This window comes from Ailuropoda melanoleuca, chromosome 11 (assembly GCF_002007445.2).
Source record: "Ailuropoda melanoleuca isolate Jingjing chromosome 11, ASM200744v2, whole genome shotgun sequence".
Taxonomy (NCBI): Eukaryota; Metazoa; Chordata; class Mammalia; order Carnivora; family Ursidae; genus Ailuropoda; species Ailuropoda melanoleuca.
This window is the reverse complement of record NC_048228.1, coordinates 67344592-67362031: the sequence shown is the minus strand read 5'-3', so window position 1 is coordinate 67362031 and position 17440 is coordinate 67344592. Positions and strand designations below refer to the sequence as shown.

Sequence of the window (17440 nt, the reverse complement as noted above, 5' to 3'; positions counted from 1 at the left end):
TTTAGTTAAAGATCAGGGTGTGAGTATATATATACATAAGGGAGGAGATATTTTATCATTAGGTAATACGAGCTAGAGACACCCTTTGCAACAAAAGCCTAACCTTCTGGAATATTTAATTCTTTTTTTTTTAATAATAATTTTTTATTATGTTAGTCACCATACAGTACATCCCTTGTTTTTGATGTAAAGTTCCATGATTCATCACTTGCATATAACACCCAGTGCACCATGCAATACGTACCCTCCTTACTACCCATCACCAGCCTATCCCTCAGTTTGTTTCCCAGAGCCCATAGTCTCTCATGGGATTATTTAATTCTAAGGCAGTGTTTTGTTTCTTTTGAATGGTTTTGAAATACACAATTGTGTTTTAGGTGGCAAGAAAAGAAGTATTGCTTTCAGGCGCCAGCGTATGCAGATTGATGAACCAGTCCCTCCCTCTGAAGTCAGTTCATATCCGGTTCCGCAGCCAGATGACCCTTACATTGCAGATCTCCTGCAGGTGGCTGATAACAGGTGCATTAATAATTTTTTGTTGGTTTCAATTAATCATTTGATTAACCGTAAGTTCCTTGATGCTAGGGCTTCAGTCTTTGCTGTTGTATCTCCAGGGCCTAGCACAGAACTTTGCATGAGCACTCAGGAAGTACTTTCTGAATGTTCCCTGAATATAGACTTTTTTTTACTTGTTTTGAAACTTTGATCTCAAATAGATCATAAATCTGATGTTTCTGTCCATACTTGCTTTAAAATAATTTAGTGCCATCTAGAAGCTATTTTAGTAAAGTTGCTTTAATATTTTAGTTTCATCACCCAATTCGTCTTTTTGCAGGACTCTCTCACTTCAGATACATCAAATGCCAGTGAACGTGAATAGATTTGTAGCGGGCTTTGAAATTCTTGTTTCATGTTTCTCTAGCTCTGTGTGCTTGTTTTTCCTTAAATTGGAATCAGATATAAATTCTATTTAAATAAGACTTTGTCAAGGTCTCTGGGAAAAGCACTATGTAAGTGTTCTGGGGATGTAAAGATGAGTAAGATGGTATTTCTGCTCTTGAGAAGCTTACATTCCAATACTAAGATGAGACAAGGAATACAGAGAATACCATTAAGAAAATTTTAAGAGGTTCAAAAGAGCAAGAGAACACTCGTGACAGCCTCTGTGGTCATAGCCGGAAAAACATCCTAAAATGTGTACTACGCTAGTAAAAATGGTTCGTTAGTATGGATACATTTTATTTTGTAGATTATACAGAGAATATGGAGGAGTTTTTCCACTTTATTAACCTCATAACAATCTAAAGGAACATTGGTGGAGGTACTGATTAGAATCTCTTAGTTATTCCCCACACACTGTTACATAACTGTGGTTTTTTTTTTTTTAAAGATTTATTTATTTATTTATTCGACAGAGATAGAGACAGCCAGCGAGAGAGGGAANCACACACTGTTACATAACTGTGGTTTTTGTTTTTTTTTTTAAAGATTTTTTTATTTATTTATTCGACAGAGATAGAGACAGCCAGCGAGAGAGGGAACACAAGCAGGGCGAGTGGGAGAGGAAGAAGCAGGCTCATTGCAGAAGAGCCTGATGTGGGGCTCGATCCCATAACGCCGGGATCACACCCTGAGCCGAAGGCAGACGCTTAACTGCTGTGCCACCCAGGCGCCCCAGTGCCACCCAGGCACCCCCGTAACTGTGTTCATACAGTTATCTGAGCTTAGTTGTGAAATATTTTGCGGGGTTGTTTTTTCTGTTACAGTTGTAATCTAGGACTTCTCAGCAGTGTGTTAGTATATTTAAGGAGTTTTTGGTCTGTATGTATGGCATTTTCTGTCTGTAGTCTTTTTCCTTAACATCTTTCCTTTCTATCAAACCATCATAGGTGGCATTAGTCTGTTGATGATCTTGGTTGTTTTCTTTCGCACATATACATTTTGTTTGTATTCAAAGTAATTCGTGTGCATACATATGAGTGCAGTTGCATACCTACTTTTCTCCTAAACCTAGATTAGTAGAAAATACTGGTTCCAGTAACAGCAGGGACAAGGTGTGCCAGCCTCACTTACTCTGCTTCACAGAAAATCTCTCTTAAATGCAGACCTGGCCTCAGGCTTTATTTTTCCAATATGAAAGTGGTTATGTCATATTTATGTTAATTTTTGGCAAAGTTTGATGTAATACAAATACATTTGGGTAGTTGTAGAATTGAGGTAATTTGGGCAAATCTTGGTTTTGTTAGAATGAACAAGTTCCAGAAAGGAGTAGGTTTTTGCTGTAGTTATTTGGTAAATTATAGTATTTCTCAATATTTTTCTTCTCTCCAGGATTGCAGGTAGTTCATTAGAAAATACAGGGTCATTTAGGGTCAGAAAACATATGTTAGCCCCTTAATTCTGGGCTAAACTCTAGTTTCTTGAACCTGAGAATTGGCAGCAGTACCTCAAAGAGTTTTAAGGATCAAAATGCAATAGTAAGCTTAGTGTATCTGATTTTCAAATGATTTACCACTAAATTTTTGAAATCTGTTCTTATAGAATTAAATCTCCAAGATGATGTACTCTGTGCTATGGTTCGGAACCCTTTGGCATCGCACTTCACACCTTACTGAGAAATAGAAAATAGAGAATTCACAGGAGAACATATCTAGTTTCATTTCTTTTTTCTTTTTTTTTTTTTGTATTTCTTAACAAAAGTATATTGGCATTAGTTATAAATGTGTTTCAGAATTCAAGAACTTCAACTGGAAGTCCACCAGTTACAAGAAAAGTTAGCAATGATGGAAAGTGGACTGAGAGATTATACTGAGCAGGTAGGATTTTTATTTACTTCCATAGCAGGGATGCATGGTCTCGTTGAGATGGGTATGCTGTGACTGTAAATAAAGTTAGGTTATATTTGGTATTACTGATGCTGAATTTTTATACAGCTTTTATCTTTCCCACCGATTTGTTAATAGAGATAGTANACAGCTTTTATCTTTTCCCACCGATTTGTTAATAGAGATAGTAGCTGGAGTGGCTTAGATGGCTTTAGAGCAAACAGTCCAGTCCATTATGCATTGAGGCAAATAGTAGTTTTTTGGGTTTTCTTTAGGTGAATCATCTATCTCCCCAAATATTGTAACCATATTACTTGTTTCCATCTTCAGGTATTTTACTGAAGTATATTATGCTTTACAGTGGTATCATAAATAATTTTTTTTTTTTACTCTTACTATAGATTTTGCTATTTGGAACATAAGTCTTGATAGTTACTCTTTTGTGGTACCATATTTGTTGTGTGTTTTCTCTACAACAACTAGTAAAAGAGTTTTTTGAAGAAGCAGGGGAATTAATATATGAAGGGTTAGATCATAATCATAAAAAGCTTGTTCTTTCATACCTTCTGTTGGTGTTTGGCTAAATTCTGATTCGTATAATTTCAGGCTTGCTTTCTTAATATGCTTACTGAAGCTTAAATTGGGTAACCCTTTTTTTCATTTTCTGCGTATGACTGCATTTTTTTTGGAGTGAAGTGATCTGCACATACAAATATAGATATAATTTATGGTATAACTGTTAAGTTTGTAAAGTACTTTGAAGATATTTGGATTAAAATGGAGTAAAAAGGAATTGTGATCACGTCAACCAAAAAACTTACAATATGGTGAGAGATTGAAAATATCAAATATGCACAAGTTGAATTGTTGATATTTTTCAATTTATAATCACACTTTCATCACATTTTTTCCAAGTACTTTATGAACACAAGCTGACCAGTCCTTACCATCTCTGTGACGTAGTTGAGGTGTTTGGAGAAGATAGCCTGACCATTCTGACTGAAACCATCAATTTATTATCGTTATCAATTTTAGTTGAATCCACCCTGCTGCCTGTCTTTTTGTTTTAAGTTCTGTTTTTCTCAGTCTATATCCCAGATGTTGCTGTTCTCCACAAGCTCTTTCCCCAGCCTATAATAAATACTCTCCTCAAGATACCACCTTGTTTCAACTTTGTTTCTACATTTAAAATGAGCAATGTTCACAGTGTGGCGTTCTTCCTGTTTAAGGCTTAGTCTTTGTACCTGGGCTCTTGGCTCTATTTCCTCTCTTCTCCTTTTTTTTTTTTTTTTTTTTTTTTTTTTTTTTTAGGGTTCTATTTATTTATTTGAGAGAGACAGAGAGAGGGCACAAGCAGGGGGAGTGGTAAGCAGAGGGAGAGGGAGAATCAGGCTCCCTACTGAGCAGGACGGTGGGATCATGACCTGAGCCGAATTCAGATGCTTAACCAGCTGAGCCACCCAGGTGTCCCTCTTCTTTTTTTTTTTGCCTTCATCAATATTCTTTTTTTCTTTAACAAACACTTAAATGGCCACTTTACAACTAATGCTTTTAATCTCCCTAACCATCCTAGAAAGAGGTGCTATTGTCATTACTTACGTCCTCTAAAAAGATCTCCTTTAACTACCTCTTGCTCTTGCTGGTGCCTTTTCCTCCCTCATGCAAACTTCTCTGAAGAGTATCTTAGTCTTCTATCTCCACTTCTTCACCGCTTGCTGTCCTATTGCATTCTGGCTTCTGCCTCCCATTACATAAATTGGTCTAGTTAATGACACATGACATTAATTGCTAGATCCAAAAGGATACTTTTAGTCTTTATTTTCTTTACTTCTCTGTAGTATTTGTCATTATTGATAATTTCTCTTTAAAATGCTTTCATGACTTCATTTTCTTTCAGTTAACACTTTTTAAAAAATCTCTTACCATTTCTTTTCTTTTTTCCTCTACCTGTTCCATGAAGTATTACTGTTTTTTAGGATTCTGTCTTTGACCCCTCTCCTTTCCTGATATATTTTCTTAGAAGGTCTCATTTACTCTCTTGGTTTAAAATATTCCCTGTATGTTAATGACTTTTCAGTCTTTCTGGCTCAAATCTTTACACAGCTCCAGACCCATATATCCAATTTCATACTGGGCATTTCCACGTGGATGAAAGCTCTTCGTACCATATGCCTAGTACTGCACTTGGTATCTTCTGCCTCAAATCTGTTTTCCCTCCTATATTCTCTACTTTGGTTGGTAGCATCACCATCTGCCCAAGCCAACATTCTGTAGTCTTTCTAGATCTCACTCTCTTCCCTTCACATACCACTCACCAAGTTCTGTCACTTCTAAGTATTTTGTAAATTTACTTTTTCTGCTCTAACCTATCTCACTGTTTTATGCCTTATTCATCTCTCAGACATTCCTCCAATAGGTCTCCCTTCCTCTGGTTTTATTCTTACTCATCTTTTAGTCCAGAGCAATCTTTCTCCTTAGCAAAGTATTCAGAGCTTATCATAATTAATTCCTGCCTGATTCTTCAGACCCAACTATAAGTTCCCTTGCATGTTACAATCCAGTCTTACTGAGCCATTTCTGCTCCTTCAGTCATACCGTGTGGCTTTATGCTTCTGCGTCACTGCCTGGAACACTCTTCCTTTCTTCTCTTCATAGATCATTTATAACCTTTTGGGCATATGTATTTGATAAAGTCTTCACCAATTTCCATAGGCATATGAATATATCATGGAGAGTAAATCATTTTATTCCCTTAACTGCTTTGGTGCCATATACCTGTTTCCTTTATTCTACCATTGAGCAACATATTATATAGCAATTATTGGTTTACTTGCTAGTTTTCCCTGTAAAGCTCTGTTCCTGAAAGTCAGAGACCGTATTTTATTCACCTTCGTATACCAAGAATTGTGCTCCATAATTGTTGAATTGAATGCTTGGTTTCAGTTTTCAATTTTTTTGAAAAACAAAAGCCCCAAAATCCAAAGCTGTAAAAGTGTTTGGGTTTTTCCAAATTCATGCACGTGAATAAGTGTGAATTCATGGTTGATAGTGATCTCTGTGATTTTATGTGTGTTGTTTTCTAAATAATAGATAATTAATTAAATTCACCCCAACTTCCTGTCCTTTTCTGTATTGAGTTTCAGTAGCAATTCTTCATGTCCTACACCCATTTGTTTATTCTACGTTTATCCCCCAGGCACTGAAGTAGCTCAGACTCAGTTCTAGTACCCAGTAGTTTCTTTTTATATAAACATTGCCTAATCTTGGAGGAGGGAACGAAAAGAAACAAAAATTAAAATTAATTGGGAAGAATCTATTCAATAGAAATACATATGAAAGCTTTGTTGACATTTATTTTGAAATTTTCTGTATTTCTTTTTGCTTGTGTACATGCATTTCATAATCCCATATAAGTGTGGGTACATATATGAATGTTAGTCTCTGGTACACATTGTGAAACATAAGAAAAATGAAAGTATATCCAAATAAGTGTTTGTATGATGTTAATTATTTCAGTTCAAAACAGATTTTTTTAAGTGATAACATGACTTTATGTCTTCAGATTGAGCTAAGAGAACGAGAGATAGAACGACTATCAGTTGCATTGGACAGTGGCCGCTCCCCTGATATTCTCTCTCTGGAGACTAGAAATAAAACCAATGAAAAGCTTATTGCTCATTTAAATATTCAGGTAATGGCTTTTATCATTATTTCACTGAGTATATAAAACCATTAAATGTCCATGGATTTGTAGAAGTGACAGAGTTGTTCACTACTGTATTATTTACCATAGAAAAAATTTGATAGAGCCAAGATATCCAGAAATAGGATGTAGCCATTGAAAAACCATGTTTCTAAAGAATATTTAATGGAAAAAAAGAATATTTAATGAGGCAGAAACATATGTACACCATAATATTAAATATTTAAAAGAGGAGAATAAACCGTAGACACAATGTGATGTTCAGTTTGCTTTCTAAAAATGTACATATGATCTTGGAGAGAGAAAACACTGGAAGAGAATACACCAAAGTATACTCACAGTTTATCTTTGTGTGATGAGATATTCTTTTTGATTTTATTTTCAAAAAATTTTGTTTGTTCTATAATGTAAAAAAAGATTTTTAAAAAGAAATATAAAAACTAAACATGTAATAGATTTCCTCACCATGCATTTGACCTAAGAGTAAAAGAACAGGGGAGTTATATAAAGCATGTTATGTTACCTTTAGAAATTTAGACGTGTCGTTGCTGCCTGGGCCGTAACCAGAATAGAGTGAGTCACGAATATCAGCAGTAGCTCTAGAGCAGTGCTGTCCAATACAGTTATGATAGGAGCCACATATGTAATGTAAAATTTTTTAGGGGCACATGGGCAACTCAGTCGGTTAAGTGTCCGACCAGCATTTGATCTCGGCTCAGGTCTTGATCTCAGGGTCATGAGTTCAAGCTTATATGGAGCCCACTTAAAAAAAGAAAAGAAAAGAAAATGAACTTCAGATCTAAATGTAAAACAGAACTATGAAATTTTCTAGTAACCATATGAAGAAAGTATAAACAGATGAAATTAATTTTAATAGTGTATTTACCTCAGTATATCCAAAATATAATTTCAGTGTATAACTACTGTTGTAAAATATTGATGTTGAGATATTTTACATTCTTTCTTTTTTGCATCAAGTCTTTGAAATCTTGTGTATATTTTATATTTATAGACATCTCTGTTTGGACAGGCCACAGTATGCACATGTGGATGCTAGTGACTACTATGTTGGACAGCACAGTCTAGAGTAGTAGTATCATTGTAGTGATATTCTTGTTGTAATTTTAGAACTATCTGTTGGGAAAAAGTTCACATAAATGTTTTACTTTTCCTTTCCTTCCATGTTTAAAAATTGGAAGCCAATGGCTATGTATTTTTATTACACCCCACATTGTCAGTTTTGTGAATCAAAGCAGTGTAAGATTGCAAATATAAAATAGCTCTGGTTTAAATTTTCAGTATTTTAAAAAATACAGTATTTTGAATTATTTTTGGAAGTTCAGTATTTAGGATGATTTTCCAATTCATATACCTGTGAATTACAAATTCAATTTAGGTTGACTTTCTTCAGCGAGCTAATAAAGACCTGGAGAAGCATATACAGGAGCTTATGGAAACCAAGGAAACAGTGACTACTGAAGTTGTTAATTTAAGTAACAAAAATGAAAAACTCTGCCAAGAATTAACTGAAATAGACCAGTTAGCACAGCAGTTAGAAAGACATAAAGAAGAAGTGCTTGAGACTGCCGATAAAGAGCTTGAGGAAGCAAAGGTATGTCTAGGTTGTGGACACATTTGTTAATTCTCCTGGAACATAGTGAGCATAAGCTCCTTTGATATCTGATTTGGTCTTTTGGTTTGTTTCATAATTCAAGTTTTTCCGAAGTGTTGTTTATACTCTCTAAATTGGGTGTGTTTCTGAAGCACACCTCTTCTTAAGATAGCTCTCCAGATTTTGTCCTATTTTCCCTCAAGATTTTCATCTCCGCATTGTGAGCGAGCTTTGGAAGTTTGTCCTCTGTGTCATTCTGTGCTCATGATCCCTTTAAAAGTATTTTCCAANGGGTGTGTTTCTGAAGCACACCTCTTCTTAGGATAGCTCTCCAGATTTTGTCCTATTTTCCCTCAAGATTTTCATCTCCGCGTTGTGAGCGAGCTTTGGAAGTTTGTCCTCTGTGTCATTCTGTGCTCATGATCCCTTTAAAAGTATTTTCCAAAAATTGTATGTCCTTATACATTTTTAAGTTGGTAGCTAACATTTTTCATCTTTAAGTTTAAATAGATATGAAAGGGGGCACCTGGTTGGTGTGGTGGGAGGAGCATGCAACTCTTGATCTCGGGATTGTGAGTTCAAGCCCCAAGTTGGGTGTAGAGATTACTTAAAATTAAAACCTTTTAAAAATAATAATGAATAAATAAATAGATAAGAAAGATGTAATTTCCAGTCTATTGTAAATATTGATCTCTTAAAACTGTCACATCGTTCTTTTATTTTTTTATTTTTATTTTTTTAAAGATTTTATTTATTTATTTGACAGAGAGACAGCCAGCGAGAGAGGGAACACAAGCAGGGGGAGTGGGAAAGGAAGAAGCAGGCTCATAGCGGAGGAGTCTGATGTGGGGCTCGATCCCATAATGCCGGGATCACGCCCTGAGCCAAAGGCAGGCGCTTAACAACTGTGCCACCCAGGCGCCTCACATCGTTCTTTTAAATATAGCTAAAAGATCCTTTCTTCTTGAAAACTCCAGTGTTTTATCCTATTTTAATATATTTATACTTGAATATCTTTTCATGATCACCCTATCAAACATCTCTGCAATAAAAAAATACATGAATTGAAATTATTTATTTATTTAGAGATTTTTTATTTTAAAAAATGTCCTTTGACTACAAGGTTCAAAGTGTTAACATTTTCCTCTGAATAGTGTTATCATTATAATTATTAGTAATTTGTGGATCAAAGCGACAAATACAGCACAAATGTTGATACTTACTGAGTTAAAAAGTAAAATTTTATTGGAAATACATCTCTTAATAAAGTACATATCTTAATACATATCATTCATAAACCGATTATCTTTTTGTTTGGTGCTTCAAAAGTTTTTCGTATTTTAAGTGACATTAGATGCATGACTTTGCTTTAAAAAGTGGGAGGAAAACAGTTGTGAGAGGGAAGGTGAGAAAGGAAAGATCATGAGATACTTAGACCACACACAGGTTGTCAGTTAGATAATTCTTAAAAAGGACTGTACATGCAAATTAAGAATCCAGATATGGATACCTTAAAATTACATGTATACAGTAGGTTTACATAATACTTGGGAAGTATTTATGTTATCCCAGGAATGGGTATAACCTAGTCTAAGGATCAGTACTCTACATCATTGAATCAGTTTTGTACAATGTCATTTCCACTAATTAGTGGAATAATAGTAACATACCTTAACATAATAAAGGCCATATATGAAAAGCCCACAGTATATCATACCCAGTGGTGAAAGATTAAAGCTTTTGCTTTAGGATCAGCAGCAGTGCAAAGATGCCCATTCTTACCAATTCTGTTCAGTGTAGTACTGGAAGTCCTAGCCAAAGCAGTTAGGCAAGAAAAAGAATTAAAAGCCATCCAAATTGGAAAGAAAGAAGTAAACTTATGTTTCCAGATGACATGATCTTATATGTAGAAGACCCTAAAGATTTCACAAAAAAAAGCAGAACTAATAAATTCATCAGAGTTGCAGGATACAAAATCAATGCACAAAAATCAGGTGTGTTTCAATATGCAAATAATTAAATCCAAAAGGAAATTAAGAAAATAATCCCATTTGCAGTAGCATCAAAAAGAATAAAATACTTAGGAATAAACTTATCCAAGGAGGTGAAAGACCATATGCTGAAAAACTATAAAACATTGTTGAAAAAAATTGAGGAAGAAATAAATGGAAAGACATCCTAAGTTCATGGATTGGAGGACTTAATATTGTTCAAATTCTGGGCATGACATACATACTTCTAGTATACATGGTACCCAAAGCAATCTACAGATTCAGTACAATCCCTATCCAAATCCCAATGGCATTTTTTATAGAAATGGAAAAAAATTGTAAAATCTCAAGGGGCCCAGGATAGCCAAAAGAGTCTTCAAAATAAAGAATATCGGGGTGCCTGCCTAGCTCAGTAGGAAGTGCATGTGACTCTTGATCTCAGGGTCATGAGTTTGAGCCCCACGTTGAGTGTAGAGACTACTAAAAAAAATAAACTTAAAAAAAATGAAGAACATAATTAGTGCAGTTTTAATTTTTTGTGGCTCTAGTTTCATTGCAACATTCCTGTATCTCATTCCTCTCTTTTTACACTTCCTTTTGCATCTTCTCTGCTCATACACACAACATACTGAACATAGCTTCTCAGGTCCCATTGGCAGTGCTCAAGAATGACAGTTTGGTTCACAAAAGATTCCTATGGGTCAAAATATTTTAATACTGGCATTCAGTGCTCTCACTTTCTATATAGATGTTCCACATTGGTAGTAGCAGGTGGAGGGAAGTCAAATAAGGTAGGAAAATTAGGAATTGACAGTGCCATAAGAAGAATCTAAAAATCAAGGTTCAAGGAAGGTCCTGCAAGTATATAGGCAAAATAGGTTTTTAAGTGGGCCCTCTTGTTTCAGAGGTTACAAATAGCTCCCTATAAGCATTCAGGATACCAAGAAATTAAAGAGAAACCTGGACTTTTCCTCTTTCCTGAAATTGAGCCTTAAAACAGCTAAAGCCTCCCATCTCACTAGTGAGAAGGAAGACTACTCAGAAAAATGACTTGGTCTTATTTGCAGTGTGACTTAGTGATAAATATTCTTGACCTTTAGGTCTGTACCTAATAAGTTTTTTATTCCTAGAAAGAGATTAAAAGAAAGCTTTCTGAAATGCGGGATCTTGAAGAAACAATGGCAAAACTTCAGCTGGTAAGTAGATGTCATGTTGAATTGCCAGAACTTTTGGTAAGAAAATTTGCATGCTGTATTTTACATATATTTTTTAATTGAGAAATAATTTACACGTTATAATATTCACTCTTAAGCATTTAATTCATTGGTATTGGTATAGTCATGAAGTGCTGCAGCCATTCTGACCATCAAGTAACAGAACATTTTCATCACTCCAAAAAGAAACGTCATACCCTTTAGCAGTCCCTCCCCATTTTCCTCTACTCAGCCTCTGACAACTGCTAATCTTTCTATTTCTATAGACTTGCATATTCTGGACAGTTTATACCAATGGAATCATACAATATGTGGCCTTTTGTGTCTGGCTTCTTTGATTTAGCCCAGTGTTTCCTAGTCTCATGCTTGTTGTAGCATATATACAAGACTTCCTGTATGGATGTATTTAATTTTATTTCTATTCTTATAATTCTTTAATTTTGTATACAGTAGATGGCAAGTTAAATTTGAATTTGGAAAACCTGTTAGGAATTTTGTATTCTTTTAACTACTTCATGATTTATCAGTTTACTAATATTAAAACTAGAAATTGATAATTACTTGTTAAAGTTGTTGACTTTTATTAAAAAGCACTCAGTCTGGGGCACCTGGCTGGCTCAGTCGAAGCATGCAACTCATTTTTTTTTTTTAAGATTTTTATTTATTTACTTTAGAGAAAGAGAACGTGTGTATGTGAGTTGGGGGGAGGGGTAGAGGGAGAGGATAACAAGCAGACTCTCCACTGAGCATGGGAGCTCATTGCAGGACTCAGTCTCACGACCCTGAGATCATGACCTAAGCCAAAATCAAGAGTTGGATCCTTAACTGACTGAGCCACCCTGGCACCCCTGGAGCACGGGACTCTTGATCTCAGGGTTCTGAGCTTGAGCCCCACGGAGATTACTTCAAAATAAAATCTTAAAAAAACATAAAACACTCAGTCCTCTTTTAATAGCTTTGTTTGGTAGTGCAAACCATTTTTCTAGATAATATTTGTTCTGGTAGTCTTCAGATAAGGAAAACAGTAATCATCCCAGCATAAGCCTAGATGTAGCATATAGTTCTATAGTCTAGAACTGAGAACATGTCTTGCTTCAGTTAGAAACTCCTGGGTGGTCACCTAAAAGATGATTGGGGATTTTTTTTAATCGCTTGTTAAATTGGATGAGTTTCTTTTAAGATTAGAAACTAAGACTAATACTAATTTTCAAGTTTTCTCATTAAATATAGTCTTAAACAGTGTAGCAGCAATGTTCTGGTGGCATAAGGCAGATTAAAAAATGAAGCCATTGCGATAAGCTGCCACACTCTAGGAGCTTGAACACTTGCTGACTTTTATATGCTCACTGTGAATCACAGTGGCTGCCTTTTTCTTCACTTGCAGCTACTCAACTCAATATTGAATAACTGGATTAACTAAACCTGCTAAATGTTGTCCACCCTTTTTTTTTTTATATATATATAATCTACTCTTGAGTCTCATAGATATTGTGAAATTCTTCCATGAGGTCAGTACACAGAAAGTAGATGTTTTGATGATGTTTTTACTAACAGTGTAAACTCTGTGAGGGCAGGGATTTTTGTTCGCTGCCATTCTGTGTACGCCATAAACAGCTGAGTGTGATTCGTAATGCTTGTCTTGGACTCTGACCAAGTCTCAGTAGTATTGGCTGACAGTAAGGTGCTATAGTTACATTCTGACCTTTCTTATTTTTTCCATTTGTACTATATTATGTATTTTTAAGATAAATACTAATGATAGTAATAGCTAACATTTATTAAGCACTTGCATGTTCTAGACACCATGCAGAGTGCTTCACATCCTTAGTTTCATCCTCACCATTGAATCCTTGGTGTCCAGGTGCTGCTTTTATCCCCATTGTGCAGATGAGCCTGAGACAATAACCAGCATAGTTACTGATACCTATGATAGTCTTAGAGTACTGTCTTCCTTCTGCCTTCTTTTAAAAATAAAAAGGCTTTAAAACTTTTTATTGCACAAGTACATATTCATTTTAAAAAGTAGACAATATGCTAAACAAATTAAGAGAAAATAAAATCTAATAATTCTACTACTCAGAAAGGAGCCCTAATGATATTTGGGTTTTATGGTCCTTTTAGCCACAGTCAATAATTAACTTTAGTCGAGCCCATATATTTGACTAACTAAAAGTGTGTGTCTGTGTGTATATGACTTACTCTTAATTAAATGTACTTACCAAAATATCTATTTTAAGTTCTATAATATTTTATCAAGTTGTTAGAAATCTTAACTATAGTGTTACAACTTGCAGGAATTAAATTTATGTCATAAAGAAAAGGAGAGACTAAGTGATGAACTACTTATAAAATCAGACCTGGAAACTGTTGTTCATCAGCTTGAACAAGAAAAGCAAAGACTTAACAAAAAAATGGAAAGCTTTGCAGTTACAGGTAAAATTTAAAATGTTGGTAACTTAAAAAGTGATTGTTATTCCTCCTGACATATTATTTTTCTTAGATTATCTTTCATTCATTTGTTCATTCAATAAATATTTGTAGAGTGCTTACTATATACCAGAAACCAGACTGGATGCTGTTGATAGAGTGGAAAATCTCCTTCAGTGACCTTACAGGATTCTTTTATATTTTGACTAGTTGATACAGGAAATGCTTCAATATTTTCCAATAGAAGTATACCCTTTTTTGAGGCAGATAATAGAATTAAGACTAAGAGGGGCGCCTGGGTGGCTCAGTCATTAAGCATCTGCCTTCGGTTCAGGGCGTGATCCCAGCGTTATGGGATCGAGCCCCACATCAGGCTCCTCTGCTGGGAGCCTGCTTCTTCCTCTCCCACTCCCCCCGCTTGTGTTCCCTCTCTCGCTGGCTTTCTCTCTCTGTCAAATAAATAAATAAAATCTTTAAAAAAAAAAAAGAATTAAGACTAAGAGGAAAACTTCTGAAATAGTGAAAAATTGAAGTGCAGAATCTTTATAAGGAGGTGCACTTGTATCACCTGAAAGAACACATTCTCATTCTCTCTTTCTCTCTCTCTCTCTCCCAGTAGGGCAACTTTCTGCCAGGTACCAGCCCTAAATGAGTTAGCTTAAGAAACATGTAAGAATTCATCCACTGATCCATTCATTTGACAAATGTCTATGAGCCTGTTGTGTGCCAGGCTCAGTTTTGCGTACTGGGGTATATCATGGTAAACAAAATACACAAGGTCCCTGCTCTTAGGGAGCCTTTGTTCTGGTTAGACAAACTAGTAACACATAAATGAAAAAGCCCAAATTTAGATGATAAGAGGTATTAAAATAGGGGGAGATGTGCTAGAGATTGACTGACCCAAGGTCTCTGAGATAAGACACCAACCAAATGAAGATTTGGGACCTTTTTTCCAAGCAAAGGGAGTGGCAAGAGCAGAAGCCTGGTGCTGCCAAATTCCCATGTGTCTTCAGAAGTAAAAGAAAGCCAGTGTGCTATGTTAAAAAGAGACTGTATCCTAGGCACTTCAGCATTCATGTGGATAATCTGACCCCTTTTCCACTTACTGCCTTCATGACTTGAGCACATTACTTAACCTCTCTATGCTTTAGTTTCCCTAGCTATGGGGTTAATGATGGCACCTACCCAAAAGATTATTCTGAGGATTAAATAGGTTAATAAATTAAAGTGCTTAGACCTATGTATAAAATGCAATTTTATAAAGTAAATTTGCAATTTACTTCCTTTCATACCTAGCTGTGACCTCTCATTTCAATGTGATCTTTCGTATCTGAAACTCCCCGTTTCTCTGTGGTGCAAATGCACTAGCCTGCCAAAAATCCAACCACAGGTCAACCAGAATATTTACCTTCTATACATTTGCACATGAGCAACTAGGTACTGCTTGTGTGTGCACCAGACACATCAGTAGCCCTGTAAATTAGATGGTCCTGAACTTCAGCAGCACTCTCCATGATGTGTAGAAGTCTTACTCTGTATTTCTTACCACTTGCTCTCCTACTCTTCGCAGGGAACATTTCAAATGTTTTCCATTCTCAATAAGCCTATGACGCTCATTCCACCTCCCATTCTGAGTAGGCGATCTCAGGTTCCCTAAGAGAATGGAAGCCGTCAGGGAGGCCTTCTGTCAGTTTCCTGTCTCAAGATCTTAAACTGTCCATTTTTATCTTCCCTCCTGTTACTATAGAAGTGTGTCCCTCTTTGGAAAGGCCACTGCCTCCATCTGTTCTCTGGATCCTATCCTCCCTAATTTTAAAACTTTGCAATTTAATTATCTCTTTTCCCTAACTTAAGTCTGTACTGTTTTTGTCCATTGGCATTTAAACATACTTACCCTGATATGTCTCCTGAGGCAAGGGAAACAAAAGCAAAAATAAACTATTAGGACTACATCAAAATAAAAAGCTTCTGCACAGCAAAGAAAACAATCAACAAAACTAAAAGGCAGCCTACAGAATGGGAGAAGATGTTTGCAAATGACATATCTGATAAAGGATTAGTATCCAAAATATATAAAGAACTTACAGAACTCAGCACCTGAAAATCAAATAATCCAGTTAAAAAATCGGTAGAAGACATGAATAGACATCTTTCCAAAGAAGACATACAGATGGCCAATAGACGCATGAAAAGCTGCTCATCGTCACTTACCATCAGGAAAATACAAATGAAAGTTACGGGGAGATATCACCTCATACCTATCAGAATGGCTAAAATCAACAACACAAGAAACAAAAGGTATTGGCAAGGATACAGAGAAAGGAGAACTGTCTTGTATGGTTGATGGGAATGCAAACTGGTGCAGCCACTGTGGAAAACAGTATGGAGCTTCCTCAAAAAGTTAAAAATAGAACTACCCTATAATACAGCAATCACACTACTGGGTATTTACCCAGAGAACACAAAAATACTAATTCAAAGGGATACATGTACCCTGGTGTTTATAGCAGCATTATCTACAATAGCCAAATTATGGAAACAGCCCAAGTGTCCATCGACTGAAGAGTGGATAAGGAAGATGTGGTGTATATGTATACGGTGGAATATTAGCCATAAAAAAGAATGAAATCTTGCCATTTGCGACGACATGCATGGAGCTAGAGAGTATTATGCTAAGTGAAATAAGTCAGAGAAAGACAAATACCATATGATTTCACTCATATGTGGAATTTTTTTTAAAGGTTTTATTTATTTGAGAGAGACAGAGCACGAGCAGGAGGGAGGGGTAGAAGGAAGAGGGAGAAACAGACGCCCTGCTGAGCAGGGAGACCAATGCAGGACCCATTTCCAGGACATTGGGATCATGACCTGAGCCAGAGGCAGACACCCAACCGACTGAGCCACCCAGGCACCCCACTCATATGTGGAATTTAAGTAAACAAATGAGCAAAGGTAAAAAGAGAGGCAAACAAAGAAACAGACTCTTGGGGCACCTGGCTGGCTCAGTCAGAAGAGCATGCGACTCTTGGTCCAGAGTTGTGAGTTTGAACCCCGTGTTGGGTGTAGAGGTTATTTAAAAATAAAATCTTAAAAAGAAAAGAAAAAAAGAAACAGGCTCTTAATGCTAGAGAGCAAACTGATGGTTACCAGAGGGGAGGTGGGGGGGGATAGGTGAAATACGTGATGGGGATTAAGGAGTGCTCTTGTTTTAATGCACCCTGGGTAATGTGTGGAAGTGTTGAATCACTATATTGTATACCTGAAACTAATATTACACTGTATGCTAACTAACTGAAACTTAAACAACAATAAACCCTGCTTACCCTTTTCCCATTCTATGACAAAAACTTTGACCCATTCCCCTCCAGCCACCCTTTTCTCTTTTTCAGTTTTAACATCTTGAAAGGTCATCCACCCTTGCTGTTTCTGCTTGATCACTACTACCCTTTAGCTCCTCAATCCACTCCAGTTGGCTTCCATCCCCACCTGAGCTGCTCTTGGAAGCGCTGCCCTCATCCCCATTATGCTAAATGTAGTGGACATTTTTCATTCATTAATTTATTTGACTTCTTAGCATTTAACCCAATAGCCCATTCCTTCCCACTCTCCTGCTTTCTTACCTGTCTGGTCACTCCTTGGGATGAATTTACCAATTCATCCTCCAGGTT

At 36.1% G+C, this 17440-nt stretch overlaps 1 protein-coding gene across 6 annotated transcripts in view; it reads left to right on the top strand.

The window, feature by feature from the left end:
- CEP135 (centrosomal protein 135) overlaps positions 1 to 17440 on the top strand; it is an 84055-nt gene that overhangs the window by 8478 nt on the left and 58137 nt on the right. For all 6 annotated transcript variants that reach the window (XM_034671770.1, XM_034671767.1, XM_034671771.1 and 3 more), the window contains 6 exons: positions 378 to 519; positions 2732 to 2816; positions 6388 to 6516; positions 7925 to 8140; positions 11262 to 11327; positions 13640 to 13778. In XM_034671770.1, coding sequence (XP_034527661.1) covers positions 378 to 519; positions 2732 to 2816; positions 6388 to 6516; positions 7925 to 8140; positions 11262 to 11327; positions 13640 to 13778 — 777 coding nt within the window. The remainder of the gene's footprint in view (positions 1 to 377; positions 520 to 2731; positions 2817 to 6387; positions 6517 to 7924; positions 8141 to 11261; positions 11328 to 13639; positions 13779 to 17440) is intronic.